The 19,170-nt window shown below is 38.9% G+C and overlaps 1 protein-coding gene across 1 annotated transcript in view; it reads right to left on the reverse strand.

The window, feature by feature from the left end:
• Bmpr2 (bone morphogenetic protein receptor type 2) overlaps positions 1-19,170 on the reverse strand; it is a 108,213-nt gene that overhangs the window by 17,070 nt on the left and 71,973 nt on the right. Inside the window, exons 4-9 of the mRNA XM_032902905.1 lie at positions 11,746-11,856; positions 10,722-10,813; positions 8,710-8,940; positions 8,087-8,201; positions 3,686-3,846; positions 2,195-2,342 (exon numbers count right to left, since the gene is read on the reverse strand). Coding sequence (XP_032758796.1) covers positions 2,195-2,342; positions 3,686-3,846; positions 8,087-8,201; positions 8,710-8,940; positions 10,722-10,813; positions 11,746-11,856 — 858 coding nt within the window. The remainder of the gene's footprint in view (positions 1-2,194; positions 2,343-3,685; positions 3,847-8,086; positions 8,202-8,709; positions 8,941-10,721; positions 10,814-11,745; positions 11,857-19,170) is intronic.

A 19,170-nucleotide genomic window follows, 5' to 3' on the forward strand; every position in this document is an offset into this window, starting at 1 on the left:
CCTCCTGACTTAAACAACATTTGTTTTAAGTTCCTGGCTGCTGCACTCACTAGTTCTCAGACTTCTAGATAACTTCTCTAGGATCAGATGTCAACTCTGAATTTACTCTTAATATGCTCTTCTTAGAATCCCACTTCTATGGCAAGATTATATGTGTTGTGATGGCTAATCCATCTTGATCATCAACTTGAATGAATTAAGAAGTACAGCACCTCGGAGAGTCAAACATTCTGGGGTGCCTGTGAGGGCATTAGGCCATGAGAGCCTGATGATTCATAATATATGACATTATTGAAAGGTGGTAAAATGTGCGATATGGGCCAGTAGGAGTAAGTAGGTTGTGGAAGGTACACCTGGGGCTATATATATTGTCTGGCCTATTTCTGTTTCCTGTCTCCCGTGAATAGCTTCTCTGCCACACATTCCTGATATTATGATATACTGTACAAACATACAGGTTTAAGCAATTATAGATTGACATCTCTAAAACTTCAATCAAAATTTCTTCCTTTGTTGTTCTCAGATATTTGAATAGTGACAGTAAAAGTACCTTAATGTAATTCTCTTACTTTTTTATTGTTGTAGAATGATAACTAAAACAAAGAAAAAATCTATCATTTTAATCGTTTTTGAGTGTATAGTTCTGTGTCATTAAATACAAGTCCCACTGTTCATCTATCACCATTATCCATCTCTAGAATGCTTTTCACTAAGCTGAAACTCTATTCACCAACAAAAAACTTACCTCTGAATTTTAACCTTTTATAATCCTTTCTATTTGTTTTTTAAGATTATTGTATGTATGTGAGTACACTGTAGCTGTCTTTAGACACACCAGAAGAGGGCTTCAGATTCCATTACAGATGGTTGTGAGCCACCATGTGGTTGCTGGGAATTGAACTCAGGACCTCTGGAAGTCAGTGCTCTTAACCTCTGAGTTATCTCTCCTGCCCCAATCCTTTCAATTTTATTTATTAGCTTTTAAAATTAGTATACAAAGTAATGGGCTGCTGCTGCTTCTTTTTACATGGGTACTGGAGACCTGAACTTATTTGCAGAAAACTATTCTGGCATATGTATGTATGTATGTATGTATGTATATATGTATGTATGTATGTTCTAAAATACTGTTCTGTAAACAAGACTTAATTGCCTCCCTACTTATAAAACTGAAGGCTTTTTAATCCCTTTTTGGGGATTAAACCCAAATCCTTTGCACTTAAGAAGCAGGAACTCTATCAGCAAGCCATACTCCAACCCTAATACTATTGTTTATTATTTTTTAGAACAAAAGCAATAGTCATCTTTTAACTGTAGTACTTTAAAAACAAAATAAACAAACAAGCAAAAATGTTTATGAAAAGATGGCTCAACTCAGTAAAGTGCTTGCTATACAAATATGAGATCTAATGTTTAGATCCCCAATGTCCATGTAAAAAGCTAGGCCTAATGGAGTGTGCCTATAATACCAGTGCCAGGTGGTGGGTGGTTGGGTGGGGGGTGATGGTGGTGGTGGTGTAGAAACAAATGCATTAGTGCAATTTGATGGCTGGCCAGCAAGCCTAACTGAATCCATAAGCTGCAGGTTCTGTGAGAGACCTAATCTCAAAAGGCACAGAGCAATCAAGGAAGACATCTGGTGAGAACCTCTAGCCTTCACATCAGTGTGTATGCACATGAGCATGGACACACACATCTCCTTGGGCATGGAGTGCATGCCTGTGAAAGCTGCGCTCAGGAAGAAGAGGCATGTGGAGTACACAAGTTAGAAACTGGCTTGGGCTACTAAGAACGCACTAGTAAGTCAGGGCATCCATCCAGTGAGATCCTGTAGTAAGCAACAAACAAATCATAACAAAATAAAAGCAAGTTGTGGATTATATATGCTATTAAAGGAGTAATTCAGACATTCTTCTAAAACTAAAACTATGTGTTACAATGTTTAAAAAAGGAAACCTAACCAAAAAAAAAAAGGTGTGCCAAAATTCCAGTTGGCAACTACTGCTATTTTCAGAAAAATGTCTATTCTATTTCAGAAATTTTCTATTCTGAATATTCCATAATCAGATGGCAATGAACTGAAGGTTTAAAGGAAAAAAGATTATTGTATCAAATTGAGTTGTTGAATGTAAGTGAGAAAGAAGGAACAAGGGTATTGCTTCAAAACCCTGGTAGATCTAACAGCAGCTCTCACCGGGGAAGAGGTCTGTGCACCTCATGAACACCTCCCAGTAGATCAGCCCAAGCGCATACATGTCCACTTGCTTCAGTGCCGACTCACAGTCCCTCAGGTTCACAGCTCCTTCTAGCACTTCTGGTGCCATATAGCGGATTGTGCCAACCTGGTCAATTAAAAGTGGTATTTTAAAGAAAGAGAACACAGCATATCCTGATGGGCAACCATTAGCCCAAGGTCACATATAAAATGTACTCGTATAAATGATACTACTTCACCCTAAGCAGGTCACTGAGTATACTGTACTTTCGCAATCTCTCCCTCCTTAATAATTAAACAGTATTAACTGCTTTAGCAAAACCTGCCCATTGATGAGAAAGAAGAAAGCAATTGTTCCTATGCCAACTTTTAAAACTCCATGAGGCTCTAGTTAGCTGCCTAACTCTTTGCCCACCTTTGCAGTGTAGTCAATAATATAAAATAAAAACCATCAAACGTGGTGAGAAAAGTGCAAAGCAATATGTACGTCAGTTAATATTTTCAAAAACTGTGAATATGTGTGTATATGTACATGTATGTACGTGAAAGCAGAGAACAGGGTCAGAAAGGATGTTACATTGTAATCAGAGGGTAGACTGTCCTATCTCAAACTTGGTAACCTTACTTTTTTTTTTTTTTTTCGACTGGGGACCCGAACCCAAGGCCTTTAGCTGGCTGGGCAAGCGCTCTACCACTGAGCTAAATCCCCAACCCCGGTAAAAATCGTTACTCTTGCTTCAGAAGTCAATTCCTGGCTGAGTCTGGTAGCACTTGCCTAAAATTTCAGCCCTCAGTGATAAATTCAAGGTCAGATTGGGCTATATAAAGAGAATCTATCTCAAAAACCAAAACACAAACAAAAAAAAAAACCCCAACAAAACAAAAAGCCAATCTAATGAAGTTCCCTTTTAAAATAAACAACAAAAAATCAATTCCAAGATACTTCTGCATAACGTCTGTTCAAATGCGCTGGAATTTCAAAATGAACTGCTAAGCTTCCATAGTTCTTTACACAGTGTGTTTGGTATTTCCTAATTTTCTAACTCACAACAGTGTGTAAGTGACAGTGCACAAGGATATCCACTGTGAGAGAGTGCCATGATTCCAGGGTATGCCAGTGTGATGCTTATAGACTCACCTCACTTATAGACTCACCTCACTTATAGACTCACCTCACTTATAGATTCACCTCACTTATAGACTCACCTCACTTATAGATTCACCTGACTTATAGACTCACCTCACTTACATACTCACCTCACTTATAGACGACTCACCTCACTTATAGACTCACCTCACTTATAAACTCACCTCACTTATAGACTCACCTCACTTACAGACTCACCTCACTTATAGACGACTCGCCTCACTTATAGACTCACCTCACTTATAGACTCACCTCACTTACAGACTCACCTCACTTACAGACTCACCTCACTTATAGACTCACCTCACTTATAGACGACTCACCTCACTTATAGCCGCGTTATCTTCTTCCCCTGGGCGCACCAGCCTGTTTCCAGTTAGCCTCATGGACAGACCAAAGTCACTGATAACACACGTGCCACCATTCTTTACCAGGACATTTCTGCTGTTTAAATCTCGATGGGAAATTGCAGGTTTGTAATGATCTGTTTGGATAATTCAAATAATTAGTAATGTGTAAATAGAGCTATTGGATTAAGTTAACATGCAGATAATGGGAGTCACATACATGTAAATAAAAGATGGTGCTCCTTCCACCTGTTAGTTGTCCAAAAAAAAAAAAAGGGGGTGGGGGGAAGAAAGCTGGTTGTCAAGGCCCATGTTTATAATCCTAGCATTAGGGATGCAGAGGCAGGAAGATTGTAAGTTTCAGACTAATGTAAACGATACATCAAGACTTTGACTCAAACCAAACCAAACCCTACAATTTCAAATTATCACTATTTTCTAATAATTCCTCTTACATGCATATCTGGTAAGCACTAAGCATTCAACTGAATCTAATATAGTAAATATAGTTCTAATTCAAGTACAAGCTTGGTTTCCTCTTTACTTCTTTTTTTGTTCTGTGTTCATTGTTGGGTTGGCTAGTTTGTTCAGACAGGGTTTCACCTAAATCAGGCTGGTCTCTATATAGCTGAACCCCTGATTGTCCTGCCTCTACCTCAAAAGTGGTTTAATTACAGATTGGTTCTACCATGCTTAGCTTTCTCTGCATTTCTAAAGCACAAAAGGAGGAAATACCAAAAGGAATATTTGCTATAAATAAAACATAAATAAATATAGACCTGGCTAGACTCAACTTTAATAAAATAAAGTTAGTGAGCTTATTTAGAAAAAATATCAACTGAGAAACTATGGCTCAAATTTCTTTTTTTTTTTTAAAAGATTTATTTTATTATATGTAAGCACACTGTAGCTGTCTTCAGAAGAGGGCATCAGATCTCATTACAGAAGGTTGTGAGCCACCATCTGGTTGTGGGATTTGAACTCAGGACCTCTGGAAGAGTAGTCAGTGCTCTTAACCACTGAGCTACCTCTCCAGCCCTGGCTCAAGTTTCTCAAACCAGCACAATTACATTCTAAAGTCTTACCCTTATACCCACAAATAAGTGCAGCTATCATCCATCAGAGATGCTTCTTTTTGCAGCAGATGGAAATGTGAGTAACAGTCCACCATGAGGTGTTCAGCTCTAACTGGTATGACATATGCACAACACAAGGCCTACACTAAGACTCAGAACGTCACAAGAAGGACTGAACAGACCACAAGAGCCAGAGGACCAGACACCTGGTAAGAGGCTGTCTCCTATACAGAACAGGGAAGCTACATCCATGAAATCTCAACAATATGGTAGTCTAAAGGATACCGGAACCATGACAATATCAGTTTGATGTGCCAACAAAAATGGGAAAATCTCACATCTCAACACCTAGATAAAGAACTAAAGGCAATTAATGGCCACTGTGAGAGAATCAGTTCTCCTACGAGTGAGCCCCCTAATTGATTGCCTAATACAAAATAGTCAGCCCTATATGCCCCCGAGCAACGCTGAATGGATTCAACAGGAAGCATGCATTTATTTACTTATTTATTTACTTGTTTGTTTGTTTGTTTATTTATTCCAAGGCAGGATCTCACTATGTAGCTCTAGATGGCGTGAAACTTACTCTGTAGACCAGGGTGACCCAAACTCAAAGAAATTCACCTGCCTCTGAGTTCTAGGATTACAGACATGCAACACTGTAGCTGGACAGCAGGTTGTACTTATTCATGAGAGAGAGAGAGAAAAAAGAGAGAGAGAGAGAGAGAGAGAGAGAGAGAGAGAGAGAGAGAGAGAGAGAGAGAGAGAGAGAGGAAAATAAAAGAGAAAATTATAAACTGGTATGGCATATGTGAGCGTGCCTATGTTTCACCGTGTGGGTGTGTGGAGGGCAGAGGTCAGGCGTCTTACAGTCACTTCTTCACTCAGTTTACTAGTGACAGGGGCATATGGCACCCACCTTTGTTTTTAGTACTCTGGAAGCAGAGGCAGGAGAACTCTGAGTTTGAGTCTAGCCAGGTCTATGTAGAGAGTTCCAGAACAGCCAGGGCTACATAGTTGGACCCTGTCTCAAACAAACCAAGTGAACAGATGCTGGAAAGAGGTCAATGTAATTTAAAAGAAAATTGACACCAGTTCTCTTCTTGAATCTGAAGTCATTTTAGCTAGGCTGACAATCCTCTTGTCTCTCCCTCTCAGTACTGAGGCATCACGTTCACTGCAGTGCCTGGCTCTTTGTGTGGGTTCTAAGGAGCTGAACTCAGGCTTTCAAGTTTGCTCAGGAAGCACTTTACCACTGAACACCCCCAACCCCTGAAAGGACACCTCAAATATTTTGAGAAATATACTTGGGACTATTTTTGAAGTAATTAGGTAAAGCTATAAATTCAAATATATATGCTATTATACACAGTTTTCAGAAGCCAGTGCTATCACTACCTAGTGTTTGAGAAAATAGCTTTGTTTAGGTTAAAAAAAATTTCAGCCAGTATTTGATTTAAAACCTTGCTGAATCATGCAAACCTTGAAAAAGGAATTAGGATGATATTTTAAATTCTGTTTTAAGTCAGCTTCTAAAAGGAGTTATAATATTTAGAAGAAGGAAACACAGTCCAATGGCTAATGTGCTAAAACAATGAAGCAAGAGCATCAAGTTGCTGACACAGGCAATAACAGGTCAATCTTGTACTCAGGGAAAGATGTCAAGTAAATGAGCCAATAAATTATTCAAAAGAAATTATTTATATATGAAGCATCGGCTAGAAAAGATGATCCATGCTATTACATAATGGAACAAAGATGTAAGAAACGGATACATTAAAGTTCTCCTCACTAAAGAGGTCAGGGAGACTACAGAGCAATAACAGGTTACAGTATGATAAAATGTGGTATAGGAGTAAAAAGCCAAAAACGCACAGAGGCACGGTTTTCACAGCCATGCTATTAGGGAGCCTGTGCTGGGAGTGCACAGCGAAACAAAGTGAGAAGGCGAGGGATCTAACAGACGCTTTGGACAACCAGTCAGAGCACACGAGAGCTGCGGAAGGACTATAATACAGCTCAATCCTGGGCCAGGACGGCCTTCCACCCTCACTTAATCACGGAACCTAACACCGTCTCAGCAGCAATTCACTCAGCAAAGATAAAACAAGTGTATTTTTGGTCTCCAGTGAGGAAGTATGGATTAATATGGGCATAGCAGGAACGTCTGGAAGTGGAAGAGAACAACTCCTTTGTCCCTGTTTTCCCCTGCTACCTATAATATAACACAACAGACACTGAAATGACTTAAATGAAAGACACATGTAAAGGATGGCAGAGAAAAGACACAGGAGCCCTGAGTCGTGCCGCCACACTGCTCCTTGACAGTCTCTTTAGGTTCTGGTTTTGACTGTTCCTGAGGACTGAAGTGAAGCACCTTACGCACACTAGTCAAGTGCTCTACCCTGGCCTATAATCTCAATCCTCTCTCCAGCTGTCTCTTCCTCCTCCTTTCAGGAGCCAGGTTGCACTATGTCATCACGAGTGGCTCAGAATCACTAGAAATTCCAGGGTGGCCTTGAGTGGACAATCTTGCTTCAGCCTCCTGAGTCTGAGGATTCGAATATGTATGTGCCATCTCACTTGAACCCTAGAGGTTTGAAAATCCGGGTCTCACTATACAGTCCCAGTACACCTGAACCTTGTTATGTAAACTTAGGCTGGCCTCAAAGTCAGATTCACTAGCCACTGCTCTGACTGCTGGGGTTAAAGGCATGAGCCACCATGCTTGGCTCTTGAGATTCTTAAGTGTATATGAGAAAACCTTTTTCAAAAAAGAAGTTTCTTTATAAGTAAAGCCAGTGTATTTCCTCCTTTACTGACTCTAGCTAGCAGAGCATTAGTTTATAAAAGGATGTTTGAGTATTACAGCTTATGAAATAAAGATCCATGTGATATTAAAACTAATACACTGCTACTTATTCACATGAACAAACAAATACAAGGGAAATATAGCCTAGGTAACAGTATTAACCTGAGGTTCACAAATAAATTCAAGAGACCTAAAAATCCTCTAGGATCTTGTTGTCTGGTTTTATGATATCAGAGATCAAAGGCCTTATATACGCTAAGGAAGCACTCTATCATTGAGATACAACCCCCCAAATAATTTTTTCTAAAACTAGCTCTAAGTATATTTTTAGAAAGTCTTTAAATTCTTAATGAGATCTGTCTTGCTTTTCTTCCTGTTACGTTCAAATACGTTTCTTCATGATGGATCTTTCGATTAGTTAATATTCACATTTTAACAGTAGAAATTATATTTTTTCTTCTAAAATGATTAAAATTTTATTCATCATACCTCCTCGGGGTAATTCTGTGTGAAGATAAGCCAGTCCTCTTGTCACAGAATGAGCCAGACGGCAAGAGCTTACCCAATCACTTGTATGGAGACTCAGATATTTGCACAGAGATCCCTGTATAAAGCAAAAAGGATTTCAAAAATTTAAACTAATTTGCTTCAACAAGAAGAGGCAAGTTAGGTAACCTTCTGAAGAATTTGCATAGGCTAGGTTCCCAAGAAGATATAATAAGGTATTTTTGAATAAGAAAAGAAGAAACAGAGGGAAAGGAAGAAGGGTGGGTAAGAAAGGGAGGGCATGATAGAGGAATGGAAGGAGGGAAGAAAAGAGGTGAGAAGAGAGATGAATGAAGAGAATTATTAGTGTTTTGTTGTTCTTCAAGATAGGATCTTAGAATAATAGTCCAGGCTTGACTTAATTCACAATCCTCCTGCCTTAGCTTTCTTTCTGGGTTACAGGTATGCGCCGTGATACCTGGCTGAGTAATATTTAATTCAAATTCGAGCATAAGATTCTTATTTCATTGCAGAACACTAATAATAAGTTTACAAACAAGCAACATGTGGTGAAGATCTGATCAAGGGTACAATAAATGACAGAATCTCTTTTATGAAGAACTTACATTGGGATAATACTCCATCACAAGCAAATACTCCATGCGTCCATCTGCAGTGAGCCTCTCGTCTCCAACTATAAAGCGAGCAATGTTGTCATGTTCCATCAAAGGCACTCTGTAAATGTTTTTTTCATTTATAAAATTCTGACGGTTTGCAAAAGAAAATACTTTTACAGCAACTGGACGCTCATCCAAGGAACCTTTATATACTGCTCCATATCGACCCCGTCCAATCAGCTGTAAGTTTGTTGTTAAAAAGGCAAGTTATTAGTTCATATTAAAACTGAACAATTAAATTTACAAAAATGAAAACACAACAAGGAAACCCCTAAAATCCCCCATGATATACAGCAGCTCTATTCTGCTTTTAGTTTATTTATTACCAAAAGGCAGCTAGTTATCTGTGTGTGGTGTAACTGACTAATTTTCCAATAGGCGAAAGCTAAACACTTTGGACCAAATGAAAAGGAAAATCAAGGAAGGCCTAGATACACTGAAAAATAAGCAAAAGCAGTTAGAGAGTCTAAGACATTGAGGCACAGAAGAAAGGAATGCATATATGGTGGGCTACCTGTTTCTATGGGTTTTCTTCACTTGAAAGCTGACTCAAATCAGCTTTGAGTAGTGGAACTAAAAATGGCACAAAAGGTCTTTTGAAACAGAGGATGTAATCTGTGGCTAGAGCGTCTAGAGAGTGAGGGAAGATGCCTCCAAAAGAGAAACCTGAAGAGGGAACTCAGTGAACACATGAGACAGATGTACTAACTGAGCTGAGAATTGAGCTTCTATGTCTGTAGTATGTGTCTAACCAAGTCAACTGCTTACAAAAACAAGTAACAAAATCTCCACACAGGGCTAGAGAAATACTCAGTGGTTGAGAGCGTACTGATCTCCCAGAGGATGGAAGTGTGGTGCCCAGCACCCACTGCAGGAGGCTTACAGCTGCCTGTAACTCCAGTTCCCTTTCTAATATCCACAGGCAACTGCACTCATATATACACACCCACATGCAGAAACACATGCACACACAATTAAAATTAATTTTTTTGAAAACCAGTACACATTAGAAATTAGCAAGAGTCTGGAAGTTCCACAGTATATAATTACACATTATCTGTAATAAAATAAAAATCTACTCAATGCACAAAGAAATAACAAAATGTAACCAGTTCTCTTTATTTTTTGGCTTCTAGAGAATTTTCATTAAAACAGGTTGGTGGTTTATCATTATTTTATTTGTTTGTTTGTTTGATTGTTTTTTGAGAACAGCTTTCTCTGTGTTGCTTTGCTCGGCAGACCAAGCTGGTCTTGAACTGACAGAGATCCATCCACTTGCTGCTACCTCACACGTGTTGGATGAAAGATGTGCACCACTATCACCTGGCTAGCGCCATTCTTTATACATGGTTAATATAGCATTAGTTTATTATTTTTTTTAAATTTTGTTCGTTTTGGTTTTTGAAACAGAGTCTCAACATGCAGCTCTGCTATCCTAAAACTCTCTATGTAGACTAAGCTGGCCTCAAACTCATTATCTGCCTCTGCTTCCTGAGCATTGGAATCAAAGGCGTGTGTCGCCATGCCAGTCTTGTACCATTATTTTTACAAAAAAAAAAAAAAAAATGCAGTCCTCTGAAAAAAGTCTCATCAAAACACAGTTAAGCACATACCTTTAGTTCTAGCACTTGGAAGACACAGGCTTGCCTCAAATCCTGGGCAAAACTCCACGTGTCAGTTGGTACTTCTCTCAGTGTTGTAAACTACACATGATTTTAGGCACACTGAGACCTCCTTCTCTAATTTTTGTTATGGCAGGGACTCACTATGTTGCCCTGGCTGGCCTGGAATTTGAGGAAATTCTCTTTCTTCTGCTTCCTAACTGCTGAATCACAGGTGTGTACCACCAGGTCCAGAAAGACTTTCTAAATACTCGTGAAGTGAGTGAGTAGTGAGTGAGTACTAATTAGGAGAGTGGGTAGAGATTAGAACAGCCCACGATCTAAGCTTGGGCAGCTCACCTCCAGCAGCTTCAGGTTATCCAAGTCGAGGGAGGGCTCTGCCGCTGCCGCCTCCATCATGTTCACACTGTGTAGACCCTGTTTCCTGTCTCCTAGAAGAGTAACAACACCTATTAACACGCAGCCTTCTCAAAAGGAAAATGCCAACTTCTTAACATTACAGTTAAGAGGCTGGAGAGATGGCTCGGTGGTCAAGAACACTGGCTGCTCTTCCAGAGGTCCCAGGTTCAATTCCCAGCACCCATGTGGCAGTTCACAACGGTATCAAACTCTAGTTTTATGGGATCTAATATCCTTACATAGACATACATTCAGGTAAAATACCTATGCACATGAAATAAAAAAATTAAAAATATATTACAGCTAAGAAAAGCTGCAGCACGGGTTAAAACAAATCACTAAAGTAGAAATCATTCCCTTAATGAAGAAAATGAACAGCATGACAACAGAGATAATTCTGTGAGATGATTCCATGATGACTCAGTTTCAAAGTCTAAAATCATAATGCTGAATTTTCAAGAAAATGTATGACTGAGTGCTGATTTTCTAAACAGCCACTGTAATTCTAGCTCTCAGAGATGCAATGTCATTGTCTGGCCTCCAAGGAGCACACACATGACACACATAGACACACACAGATACACTGATAAAAATAAGTTTTAAAAGATTCTTATAAAACTTGGGGGAAAATATTTGTTGAAGCTAAAAATGGGGACTTCTACAGCAGATTTTGTGTTTGTACATAGATTTTCCACAGAGATTTTAAAAAGGAAACAATGGGGCTGTCAAGACAGTTCAGCTGGTGAAGCTGAACACCACCAAACATGATGACCTAAGGTTGGTCCCTCGAACCCACAGAGTAGAGGGAAAAACGACTCCTGCAAGTTGTCCTCCGACTTCCACACATGTATTCTTTACACAATAAATAAGCCAATAAATAAATGTAAAAAAATTTAAAGAAAATAAATTTTTATTAAATGGCATGTTTACCAAATGATGAGACCAAAAATAGTATTTCGTTTACCTGTCAACATTCTGTATCCAAAACATAAGGCGACTATCAAAACAGCTAATACAGAAACCGATGCCAAAGCAATGATTATAGTTTCATCCCGATTAGATGAATGAGGCGGACCTAAAGGAAAGAAAAGTATTTTATTTAATACCAACAAACTAGCTTTTAGAAAACCTGTATTAATATATAACCACATCAGTAATATTCTTACATAAAATTAAAGAAAAATTAATTGATTTGTGATAGTTATAAACAGTATGATTTGGTAACTTAGATTATCTTTTATACACTTAAAACACTTGTCAAGTATGATCCTAGTTATTAAAATATCAACTAGGGGTTGGAAAGATGGCTTACTGCTTGGGAGTATATACTGCTCTTTCAGAGGACACAAATCTTGTTCCCAACACCCACATTAAGCAGTTCACCACCACCTCTAACTCCAGCTCCACATGGTCTGACACCTTCTCTAGCCTCTGAGGGTATCTACACTCATACACACATACATGCCACGTAGCTGTGGAAGCTTGAATGAGAATAGCCCTGATAGGTTCAATACTTAACTACTTGGGAAGGGTTAGGAGGTGTGGCCTTGTTGGAGGAGGTGTGTCCCTGCAGGGAAACTGTTAGGTAGCAAAAGATTAGAAGTCAACCACCCAAAGAGTACATATGGAATGACTCATGACTCCAGCCACATATGCAGCAGAGGATGGCCTTGTTGGGCATCAAAGGGAGGAGAAGCCCTTGGTCCTGTTAAGGCTCGATGTCCCAAGGTAGGGGAATGCCAGGGTGGGGAGGGGGGAGGCAGGGGGAGCATCCTCATAGAAGCAGGGGGAGAGGGTATGGGATAGGGGATTTCCAGGGAGGAAACTTGGAAAGGGGATGGCATTTGAAATGTAAATAAAGTATCCATTTAAGAAACAAGATTAGAAGCATCCCCCTAGTCTCTTTCTCTGCCTCATGGTTGTAACTCAAGATGTGAGCTCTCACTTCTGCTCTAGCACCAAGCCTGCATGCTCATTGCCAAGCTTCCCACCATGATGGTCATAAACTCCACCCTCTGAAATGATAAGCCCCAAATAAACTCAGTGTTTAAAAAGTTGCTTTGGGGGTTGGGGATTTGGCTCAGTGGTAGAGCGCTTACCTAGGAAGCGCAAGGTCCTGGGTTCGGTCCCCAGCCCCGAAAAAAAGAAAAAAAAAAAAAGTTGCTTTGGTTATTGAGTCTAATCACAGCAATAGAGAAATAACTAAGACAGTAGTGGAAGCTGACCTTGACCTCACAGCAACCTTCTTCCCTCTACCTCCTAAATGCTAAGACTACAGGTGTACACCACTGAGCCCAGTTTCATAGTTGGCTTTAAACCATGTATTCAGAAGGCTTCAACATGTTGCTTGACTTCTGTGTGCCTCATTTCCTCATTTGTAAAAAGTAGTACTATGTAGCTCATGTGTCTGTCATGAAGCTTGAGGGGAGTCTAAGTGCTTAGTAGAGCATAAAAGTCTATGCAATCAATGGTAATTAAGATCATTAGTATTGATACCATTAATATTGATGAAAATGTTTTTGTGGGCAGCTAAATCTAAATTGAACCTGAAGCTCAGTCCCTCCACGTATTAATCTGACATTGAGAAAATGTCTGCATTCATGAATCCACGTTTATTTACTTGCAGAATGGGAACACATGTATCTAGATTATAAGGCTGGTATGAACATGCAAACATTTATGTGATACTCCATCTATGGGTCAGATCATATCTATAGCTGATCTATATATCTGTATCTTATCTATACCTATATCCTTGGAATGGATGTCCACAAACTTAGGATATACCTAGGAGTAATAGAACAGGGATGCAATAATTATATTAAGAGTAGAAACACATGAAAATGTCTTAAACAGAAAGAGAAAAGTGGAGGATACACAGGTCACCATGTTTAAATATCTATAAAAAAATAACTAAATTCAAGCAGTGTATATTCAAAACAGTAGTCTTTACAAAATACAAAACAACTGCTTATCAGTAAACAGTCTAATGCAGAATAAGATTGTCAGAGTTTCTATTTCCCATAAAACATCATGACCAAGAAGCAAGTTGGGGAGGAAAGGGTTTATTCAGCTTACACTTCCACATTGCTGTTCATCACCAAAGGAAGTCAGGACTGGAACTCAAGCTGGTTAGAAAGCAGGAGCTGATGCAGAAGCCATCGAAGGATGTTACTTACTGGTTTGCTCAGCCTGCTGTCTTATAGAACCCAGGACTACAGGCCCACGGATGGCACCACCCACAGTAAGGCCTGCCCACCTTGATCACTAATTGAGAAAATGCCTTACAGCTGGGTCTCATGGGGCATTTTCTTTGGGTAGGCTCCTTTCTCTGTGATGACTCCAGCTTGTGTCAAGTTGACACACAAAACCAGCCAGTAGAGAGATCTCCTATGAAGTATCTGTTTGGGTTTTGGTATAGGTAGTGTCTGCCCAGTGGCAAGGCCACAACTATCCCTACTTAAACATTCTTTATACTCAGTGAAAATAAAATATACTATATTTTGAAATTTTAAACTTATTATTCTGTTTGCTTGGTTTTTTTTTTGTCTTGTTTTTTTTTTTTTGACAGAGGACCTCTCTGACGACCTTTCTTCGTAAACCAGGCTGACTTTGAATTCAGAGAACCCCCTGTCTGATTTATTATGAGTCCTAGGATTAAAGGATTTGATTGACAATTTTAATTGTAGTCAATTAAAATCAAGCAGAATGTAAGTTAAAATTTTCTTACTTGTGGTCAAACTAGAATCTGTTAATAGCAAATAATAAACCTCAGTGGCAGTGTTTCTCCAATGAGTTATCTCAAGTTCTGCAAACAAAATGCCAATATAGTATTTCTAAAGAAGAATAGGTTGATGCTGTGAAATACTCTTAAATCATAAGACAATTACTAGGCAGTAAACTTTAACATACTGATAACTGTAGTTAGCAATACTTTCAACAAATAATAATTTATAGAAAGACTGGATATAGGAACTCATCTTTCGCTAGGGATCTAACTCAGTGGTAGAGCATTTGCCAAGCATTTGCAAGGTCATGGATCCCTCTCCAGTACACAGAAAAAGAAAAAAGCCAATCAACCAACCAATCCCCACCCTCCTACAAACAGCCTCAACTTACTACAATACTAAACCCTATATCAACTTACTACAGTAGGACAGTAGCATGTTTATAACTACATAAGCACACTGTAGCTATCTTCAGACACACCAAAAGAGGGCATCAGACCCCATTTCAGATGGTTGTGAGCCACCATGTGGTTGCTGGAATTTGAACTCAGGACCTCTGGAAGAGCAGCCAGTGCTCTTAGCCCCATTTCTCCAGCTCTGTTTATAACTATTTTTAAAGATTAAAAAGGAAGAAGAAGGGGTTGGGGATTTAGCTCAGTGGTAGAGCGCTTGCCTAGCAAGCGCAAGGCCCTGGGTTTGGTCCCCAGCTCCGAAAAAAAGAAAAAAAAAGGAAGAAGAAAATAAGAAGTATTGTTAAGGATATAGAGAAACTAAAAACTTACATACAGCGGATGGGAATATGCAATGTTAAAGATGTAGTAAACTGTTTAGTAGTTTCTCAAACCCTCATTAGAACTTTCATAAAATCTGTTAGTTTGTTCCTAGGCATGGACACAAAGAACTGGAAATAGGCATCCAAACAAATCCGTCCACAGCATCACATGTGCAATGACTACAAGGAGAAATGCGAATGTTCGTACACTTGTCAATCAATAAACACGATGTAACACACCTACAAAGATGACACACTAAAGGTCCTGTATTTTACGACTTCATTCATATGAAACATCCACAACGGTAAATCCACAGAGACAAAAGGCAGGCTAGAAGTTGCTAGGCATGGGAAAAGAGGGAGAAGGGAGTTATTTTTTACTAGATAGAGAATTCCCCTTGTGGGGTGATGAAAATGTTTTGGAACTACATAGAAATAATGGTTGCGCAAGATCATTAAAGTATTGAATAGTATATTTTTAATCTAGCTCATTCTGTTATAAGATTGTACCTCAATAAAATAACTTATTTGAGAATTTGTTGAACTCAAAAAGGAAATATTATTTCAATGCACATATGATTGGATAATTTGTAGTTTTTAAACACAAGATATATGTCTTTCAACATAAAGTAATTTATAGAAAGACTGTATATATACATTTATGTGTGTGTGTATATTTATATATTTTTTAAGTGCCTTCAGATTATCTTTTCTTATTAAAACTATCAAACCCTGGGCTGGTAAGTCTGAGTAAGGTAATTGCCATCAAGCCTAATGATCTGAGTTCAATTCCCATGACTCATATGGTAGAAAGAACCAATTCCCAAAATATGTCCTCTGATCTCTGTATAAGTACCAAAGCACAGTACCCCATCCACCCCAAGGCACAGCACGTACACGCGCACACAGAGCTACCAAAAACAGAACAAACGAAAAACAAAACTAATACAGTGCACCTCCCTGTCTATGGGGATACATAACGGGAGGTTTAATGGATGCTCATGATAGTACTAATCTAAATTGCTTCTCCTAAGTTGTGGGTTCCATATTTTTATATCAGCAAACTAAACTAAAAATACTTGAGAGAAACGCAGAAAATTCCAAAAACAGAATTCCATCTTGCCATGCACTAAGCACTACAATGGACCACATGAAGGAAGTGATGTTTGAGATGCCTGTCTGCAGCTCCTGTCATTCCAAAGATCTTCAGTCTCTCTCAAGGCTAGAACTATGATGATTTGTTCATATTGCATGTTTACAGACTTGTTTTTTGGTCTTTTTTTTTCTAAGCAATATGGTAATAAAAACTATTTACATATCATTTAAATTGTATTATCATAAGTAATCTAAAGATGATTTTTACAAAATATAGAGATAATTTAAAATATCAGGAAAGGTATATGCATGGGTTGTATGTAAACATTGTGCCATTTCATGCTTCAGAGCATCTGCTGGGTATGCTGAAGAATGTATTGTTTTTTTCTTATACCTCTGATAAAGTTTAACTTGTAAATTAGGTATAACCAAAACAAAAGGTCAATGATAAGTAATAACGAAATAATTTATTACAAAGACAGAGAGTAATAAAATTGTCAGCACCACTCTAATCATTCAGGACAATTACTAAATAAATAAAATGCAATGATGACAGCACCTGTGATCTGACAACTGGGACAGCTATTAAGCAACTACAAAGCCAGGTTCTACTGCTGGACAGACACCACGGCTAGGGCCACACTTATAAAAGGAAGCATTTAATCGGTGCCTTGCTTACAGTTTCAGAAGATTAGTCCATAACCACCATGGGAGGAAGCAAGCAAGCAGACAACGTGAACGTGTGCAGTGGTAGCTGAGAACTGCACATTCTGATCCCACAGGCAGCAGCAGGCAGGCAGAGAGAGACTGGGCCTGGTGTACACTCTTGAGACCCCAAAGCCCACCCCCAGTGATACCTCCTCCAACACGGTCACACATCCTAATCCTTTCCACTCATGGGGACCAAGCATTCAAAAATGGGAGCCTATGGGAGCCATTCTCACTCAACTACCACAGAACGCAAGCCATATGCATATGGTAGAAGAACAGCTACTGAATTCACAGCTCACGAGATGGTGTCGGATAGTGTTAGACTGAGTCACATTACTCTGAACTGTGCACAATTAAAAACTTACACATTGCTCATTTCTAGATTTTACAATTTCACATTTTTGAGCTAAGGTTAACTGTAAGTAACCAAGACCTCAGAAAGTAAAACCTTTGGTAAAACAGAAACACTGTATTTTATTTTATAAAAATAAAATTTCAGCTAAAATGAGGATACACACCAGTAATCCTAGCACTTTGGGAGATGGAAGCAAAACAATCAGGAGTTCAAGAAAATCCTCATCAATACAGTATGTTTTGAGGACAGCCTGGGCTACAGAATGAGACTTTTCCTCAGAAAAATGAAGCAAAAGTAAATAAAGACAATATCTAGGTTCTTCTCAAATTAAAAACAAGAGGCATAGTATTTTGTTTTTGATATCAGTAAATAAGAAGTAGAACTACGGTTCAATGATTAAAATCACTTGCTGCTCTTACAGAGGACTCAGGTACAGCATCCGCATGCCTCACAGCTGTCTAGAACTTCACTTCTGGGAACTCCAATGCCCTCTTCAGGTTTCTGAGGGCACCAGGCACGCACGGAGTATACACACATACATGCAGGCAAAACATTCCTATACATAAAATACTAAATCTACCAGTAAATAATACTCATATTTTATTTTGTTATAGTCAAAACAATACAAAACAAAGCAAAAAGGTGGCAAATGAAAGACAGGACAAAAGGAGAAACACTGAAGTAGCAAGAGTAGTGACATTTAAGACTGAGAGGATTAAAGAGACAGAAATAGCAAAGAACAAAGACCATGGAGAAGGCTGGTTGGAAATATTTTCTTCATGTCAGATTCAGCATTCTAATAGGTAGTGCGTATCAATTTCCTTCTGAAATTTCAATTAGGAATCTTTAGTCCTCCCTTTGCTGTTACTTTTAATAGACTTTATTATTGTTATCATCATAATTATATTATTATTATTACTATTATTATCATCATCATCATCGTTGTCGTCGTCGTCATACTATGTAGTTCTGACTGTCCTGGATCTCACTGTAGACCAGGCTGGCCTCAGACTCACAGATATCCACTGGCCTCCTCCTTGGGTGCTGGGATTAAAACTGTGTATTACCACACCTGGCAGATTTAAATTTTTAGAGCAGTTTTAGGGTTATAAAAAATTACCCAGAAAGTTTCCATACACTTACTCTTTACCTCTCCTGTAACTTTCTTTTGTTAGATCTCCACGAGAGGAAGGCAGTGGTGGATACCTTTAACCTAGGACTTAAGAGATTAAAGCAGTAGGATCAGGGGTTCAAGGCTAGTCTTGCCTGCATGGGACTTTAAGGCCAACTGGGGCTACACCAGAGTCTGCCTCAAGATCTTTTTAAAAGAAAACGATGTTTCATTTTCTTCTGTATTCACAGCCTTTGACAATGCTAGGCAAACTCTGCGTCACTGGGCTATAAGCTCAGGACCCAGCATACTCTCTTTTCATGATTCAACTAGTTCTAAATTGTAGGTGCCCCCCCCAACACTTTATAATGTCATTTGAAGTATTAAAAACATTTAACCTTTAAGTACAATCTAGTTTCTTCTTTTGTAGCCTGTTACTCTGACATCATATCTAGAAACGTGCTGTCAGAATTGGTGGAAAGGATTAATGGCACTTGTCTATCATACATGCGGGCAAGCTCAATAACTCACTGTGATGGGGCTGGAGATACAGCTAAGTAGCAGAGGACGGGGACAGTGCATACTCCCTAAACAGACATATTTTATTTTCAAGACAC

Source organism: Rattus rattus, chromosome 5 (genome assembly GCF_011064425.1).
Source record: "Rattus rattus isolate New Zealand chromosome 5, Rrattus_CSIRO_v1, whole genome shotgun sequence".
Taxonomy (NCBI): Eukaryota; Metazoa; Chordata; class Mammalia; order Rodentia; family Muridae; genus Rattus; species Rattus rattus.